This window comes from Myotis davidii, unplaced genomic scaffold (genome assembly GCF_000327345.1).
Source record: "Myotis davidii unplaced genomic scaffold, ASM32734v1 scaffold533, whole genome shotgun sequence".
NCBI lineage: Eukaryota > Metazoa > Chordata > Mammalia > Chiroptera > Vespertilionidae > Myotis > Myotis davidii.
Window position 1 is genome coordinate 437,126 of NW_006285996.1, and position 6,287 is coordinate 443,412.

General features: G+C 38.7%; 1 protein-coding gene across 7 annotated transcripts in view; it reads left to right on the forward strand.

Moving 5' to 3' along the window:
* The window catches only part of SLC25A30 (solute carrier family 25 member 30), a 25,006-nt gene that overhangs the window by 11,583 nt on the left and 7,136 nt on the right, over positions 1-6,287 (forward strand). For all 7 annotated transcript variants that reach the window (XM_006757178.2, XM_006757179.2, XM_006757183.2 and 4 more), the window contains 3 exons: positions 3,165-3,259; positions 4,100-4,185; positions 5,812-5,907. In XM_006757178.2, coding sequence (XP_006757241.1) covers positions 3,165-3,259; positions 4,100-4,185; positions 5,812-5,907 — 277 coding nt within the window. The remainder of the gene's footprint in view (positions 1-3,164; positions 3,260-4,099; positions 4,186-5,811; positions 5,908-6,287) is intronic.

The window sequence follows — 6,287 nt, forward strand, 5'->3', positions numbered from 1 at the left end:
GAACTACTTTTCTTTAGTATTTAATTAACAGTGTGCAGTAGGCACTAGATAAGAAAATGAGTAAGAAAGAGTAGGGTCCTGCCTATGTCAGAGTCCCTGCAAGAAACAGAATTCATTTGAGTGGTTTAAATGAAGAGAGTTTAATGAAGGGACCATTTAAGGGTTAAGGGAGCAAGTGAAGGATATTGAGATACCTAAAAACTAGCAAAGGGGGAAATTGTTACCAACCCTAGGATGGGAATAGTTTGGCAGAGACTACCATGGCTGGAGCCTTGAAGGAATAAACAGTTGTCAAGGGATGTTTTGGTGGTGCCCAGATTGAAGAAGTACCTCTGCTTCTTTCTCCTCCCTCCCTCCCACCTTTTGTGGCCGAATCCACCTGAAAGTCAGCTAGCAGAGGGGACTAGGTGATCCTGTCTGGGCACAGAGCAGAACAGAGAAGGAAGGATAAGAGTGGATCTTGGAGGACAAATAGGGATCAGAAGTGGCACATTGTCCTGAAGGAACTGTCATTTACTGGGCTGCAGATGATACACAGGGGATTACAGTGGAGTCTGGTAAGTACTAGAGTCTGGCAGAGGTATCAGCCCCAGACTGTGGGGATGAGGATGAGGCACGTTTTCAGGAAAGCTGCTCAATTCAGAAGGCACCAGCTCTTACCTTCAAGCAGGGGTCCTCAAATTTTTTAAACAGGGGGCCAGTTCACTGTCCCTCAGACCCTTGGAGGACTGTACTATAGTTTAAAAAAAACTGAACAAATTCCTATGCACACTTCACATATCTTATTTTGAAGTAAAAAAATAAAACGGGAACAAATACAAATGTATTTGCATGTGGCCCGTGGGCCGTAGTTTGAGGACCCCTGTCTTAAAGGATCAAGAAGAGTTAGCTAGGTGAAGTTAGAGAGAAACTATGCTACTACAGAACCAGTAATAAGTGCAAGAGAGCATAGTACACCTAGAAATGCAAATAGTTCAGCATGGATTTTGCGTAGGAGTTGGTGAATAGCAAAAGGTGCAGATGGAGAGCTAATAGGGGTTAAGACATGGACAACCTCAGGCCATGCTAAGCACCTTGATATTGTCCCGTATACCACCAACCCCAAACTGGTGCCTCAGAGCCCTCCCACCCACCAGTCTCTGAAGGATTTTGCTTTTCAACTGAGCCAATACTTTAAATATGAGAAACTGCACATAAAAATCTGAGATTCCATTTTCTCAAAAGAAATCAACATTGGGCCCACATTCATTCACTTATGATAATAGTAACTGCATTTAACAGTGCTTTCTCTGATTTTCCAAAACCTCTGCCACTCACATAGTGTGTGTGTGCAGTTATCCAGCCCACTTTTATCAGTACAGCTTCTATTGAGTGCCTGTAAATACTTGAATTTTTTTTTAAAAAAATATTTTTATTGATTTCAGAGAGGAAGGCAGAGGGAGAGAGAGAGAGAGACATCAATCATGAGAATCATTGATCGGCTGTCTCCTGCACGTTCCCTGCTGGGGTTAGAGCCCACAATCTTGGCATGTGCCCTTGACTGGAATCTAACCTGAGACCCTTTGGTCCACAGGCTGACGCTCTATCCACTGATCCAAAGCAGCTAGGGCAGTACTTGAATTTTCTACACTTGTGCCTGAGAGGAGCCACTGAAGGGTTTCAAGTAGAGGAACTACGATGATTAAGTTTCATTGTTAAAAAAAATGCCTGCCTGCCGGGCAGAGAAAGAATTAGAGACTAGTAACACTGGAAGGAGGCAGTCACTTAGGAAGCAGAGACAAGGATCTGCCTGGGGTGTTTGTTTTGGGGATGGAGAAAAAGAAGACAGTTTAGAAAGCTAGCTAGGGCATAGGATTGACATATTGTTTGACCTAATATATGAGGGGATCTGTGGAGGAGTAGGAATCAAAGCTAGTATCTTAATTTCTGGTTTTGGCCATTGTCTAGGATACAGAAGAGGAGAGGTGATTGTTTAGACAGGGAAGATAATTAATGCAGTGTGGGTTACCTGATTGGAGGTAGGTATAGTACGTGTGAATTGACAAATTAGGAAGAAGTTGGAAATGTATCTTTGGATCCATGTTGGAAACATGAATTTAGGAGTGGTCAGTTAAAGCCATGGCAATAGCTGAGCTCACCCAGGCAGTGTGTGGAGCAAGGGGAAATGAAAGCATAGGACAGATTCGGGGAAACCCCAGGGGACAGCGGTAGGATGCTGTATACTCTACAGCGTACAGGAAAGAAAAGAAATGGGAGAGGGCGATGTTGTGGCAACTCAGGGAGGAGACAGCTGCAAGTAAGACAAAGGGCGGAGTAGCAAATACTGCAAGATGTTATGTAAGATGCTAATTGAAAAGCATCATTTAATTTAGCAACACAGATGTCGGTTGGCCACCTGCTTTGATGGAGAAGGTGGAAGGAAGCCAGATTGCAATTCGAGAAGAAAGTGGGAAGTGCTGAGTGCTTGGAGTACAAATGCCACAGGTGGTTCAGGGGTCAGGGAGGGAGAGGAAAAAGCTGAAACAGGGCCCCCCCCAAGGAGGTAGGAGGTGGGCTCCAGAGCATCAACACAAGAACGATAGATGCTTCCAGAGGCCAGATTTCATTAGATGCACTGCACTGAGAAAGCAAAGCCTTTTTTCATTTTAACATGAATGGGCAAATAGAACCACATGTTCACTTATGGTTTCATTGATAATAAATATGAGGGGCTGAGTTTTCACTTAGTGAGATAATAATTTGCTCAGGTATTTATAACCTTTTTGGATTATACCTATATATTTTTTAAAACTATGTTGCCCAGCTGGTGTGGCTCAGTGGTTGAACATTGACCCGTGAAACCAGGAGGTCACAGTTCGATTCCTGGTCAGGGCACGTGCTTGGGTTGGGGGCTTGATCCCAGAATGGGGGCATGCAGGAGGCAGCCAATCAATGATTCTCTCTCACCATTGATATTTCTATCTTTCCCTCTTCCTTTTTCTCTCTGAAATCAATAAAAAACAATTTAAAAAACCCAAGTGTTTGTTGGATTTTTAATTTTAAGATAATCTGTTTTGTGTAGTTTGTAGAAGGCAAATGGGTGATTGTATCTCTGCCTGTGGTTCTTCTAGAAGATTGTAAGTGATTTTTAGAATTTTCTTGTCCCTTTGTACTTGGTTTGACAGGATTGCCCCTGCAATGTTACGCCAGGCTTCCTATGGCACCATCAAGATCGGCACTTACCAGAGCTTGAAGCGATTATTTGTGGAACGCCCAGAAGGTCAGTGGGGAATCTTTTTTCCACTTGTAGGCAGGAGGTTGTCTTTTTATTCAAGTGATTTTGTATCAGATTTTCTTTGACTGACTTGTGACTTTACTGCTCCGAGGAGAGCTCTAGGTGTGAAGTCTAAATGAATTGTGCTTACAGCAAGTCAGTTCAGCTGAATTTAGGGGAGTAAAAGTTAAAAAGAGCAAAATGCTTAGACTAGAGCATATGTTATCGTTCTAGGCAACGCAGAATTTCCTAAAATCATAAGAATTATTACCTGTATTTCATAAAAGCAGTGACTACATTTCTTAGTATTAAGAACTGAGTTCTAGTACTCCATTGCTGGTTGACTCTGTGACGGCTTTAATCCATAGAACCTTATTCGTTTTTACAAAGGGGCAAGCTCCAGCTAGCTGTTACATGAGAGTGGTGAACAGGAGCTAAGATGCCTTGAAAGTGCTTCATTGTAATTTACATTAAATATATAAGATGTGCTTTAAAACTTTGTCACCGTGTTATCTCATAGGAGTATTCCTCTTTTATTCTCCTACCAGACATACCTTGTCTTAATTACTATTATGATCTGCATTTACACACAAAAGTGAATTGGTAGATGGTTATTTACTTTGTGAGATAATTCACATTCCTTTTCATATTGCAAGAAACTTTGCTAAATAAAATCCCTTTAGCCAGCAAAATTCCTAATCCTTTTGAAATTACTTGATTCATAAGATCTAAATTTCTTTATTCTCTTAAGAACAAATGGTATGTAAATGAATTACACCTGCATTTGAGGTACTCACATGAAGAGCTCTGTATATGTGAAAAGTCAGATAATGTCTTTGTTTGCAGATGAAACCCTTCTGATAAATGTGGTCTGTGGAATTCTCTCTGGAGTCATGTCCTCAGCCATTGCCAATCCAACTGATGTTTTGAAAGTAAGCAGTGCTTTTTATATCTCTAGATACAATCTACATTTTCTTACCGACAACAAGATTCAGATAATGAAAATCTGCGAATATAACATACACTGACTCTGTTTATAATTTAAGTGTTGTGAAGTCTAACTTATAAATATCCACTAGGTAGGTTTCCCATTGATATGAAAGTAGAGCTCATTTTAGAAATGAGTATTTTGACGATTAAGCAGAAAAAAAATTTAGGTTTGGATCCATTTGAATTTTTCATTGAAAACCTCCCTTGTTTTATTGGTTCATTAAAAAGTAGATGAGCTTCAAATTTTACAGAAGTCTGCTTATTAATGACCATTTCTAAATGCATTTTTAGGTTAATTCAATTTCTGGAAATATTTACTTAACCACAGTTAGACATAACAGATGACCTTGTTGACAATCCTAGGGATTACAACCTTCTTAAATCCTGTTTGGAATAAGGCAAGGGAACAAACTCATTAAAGAAAATAAAAATTAGTTGTGAGTTACTTTTTGAACCCTTTCATATATTCCTCTTTCTCCCTCCCTTTCCTTTTTGCCCAAAATATTTAACCAGAATTCACTATGCTTCTACCTTGGACCAGTTGGAGTACTTTTAGTGTTTAGAATCCAAAAATTAGTAAGACAAAAACCCCTGAGAGAACCTTCAGTCTAATAGGAGATTCTGACAAGCATCAAAGCAGCATGTTGAGAACACTACAGTTATGCACAGTGAAGGTACAATGTGTGCAGGCACTCTTACCATAATTTTACCCAGTGTTGGTGCAAGATTGCTGGAGAAAAATATCCATACTTCCTTTAATCTCTAAACCATATATCAGGGTTACAAAAAGGCAGTTCCTGTATTTTGGTTTATTTTCACATGTTAGCATGGCAATCAATAACAGTTCCTTTTAAGAAGTTAGAGGTAATGTATTTGCCCCCTAAACCAAAATAAGGTACACATTTTTTTAGTGAGAAATATCTTTTAATTCTTAAAAATGCAGAGAGCTACATCCAGCATGCTATGTTGGAATATTGGTCATGTGAGTACTATGGCCTTTGTAAAGTTAATTTGTAAGTTCAGGTGTAACCATGTGTGACGGGCATCATGTGGCTGTCCCAGGGCTAACTCGCTGGCTTACCTTTTGATTCAGCTGGTTGGAAATAAATAGCAGGGAGTTGGAGTGACTAAAGAAATATGCTCTTTCATGCTTAGTGCTGCCAGGTATTACTGGATACTCTTACTAATAATGTTAAATTTTTAGAATTATCATCCTATTCTTTCCTATTTAGAACCTATAGGGAAAAATGCCATTTTCTTTCCTTTTCAAAGACTATTTAAAAAATTTAATTTCTTTTTTGACACTTAGTGAGCTATTATATGCAAGACGTTCTAGATCTAGACTCTGTTAGATGCTTTTTGTTGAATCCAAAGTGCCTAAGAACCAATCTGTATATATTTTAGTTTACTGAGAATATTTAAGCCAGCATTATAGTAATAGTTATAATTATAGTTTTTTTTTCTTGTAATGGTTGCTAAACAACAGACTGAATGATTTTTCAGGGATCTATATGTGGGGACAAATGTGCTAGCTTCTTTCTCATGTTAGTCTTTAAAATAATTTCTAGATACGGATGCAAGCACAAAACAACACCATTCAAGGAGGAATGATAGGCAACTTCATTAATATTTACCAGCAAGAGGGAACGAGAGGACTATGGAAGGTAAGCTTAAAAATGGATCCAGCTGATTTAGTTCTTCATTTTTTCCCTTTTTGATTTTATTTTTCCTGTGTCCATCATTTTATTTAATCCAAATGGAATAATGGAGTAAGGGAAGAAGAGTGACATCTGCCCCTGAAGATATTTTATCTGTAAAATGGAAATATAAGGAATATGTCATGATTTGAAAAGTACCTTTTGAATAATTCATAAGTAAGAAATTCTGTGAAGATTGAGCACCTTTTTGTTTGCTTTTTTTAAAGTTCTTATAGAGAAGCGGTTTCTGGGTCCCAGATATGTTGAATTTTTTGCCTTGCGTGGTTTCATGACTTTTAAGTGAATATTGTTAACTAGTGCTTTAAAAAAAATTATATATATATATA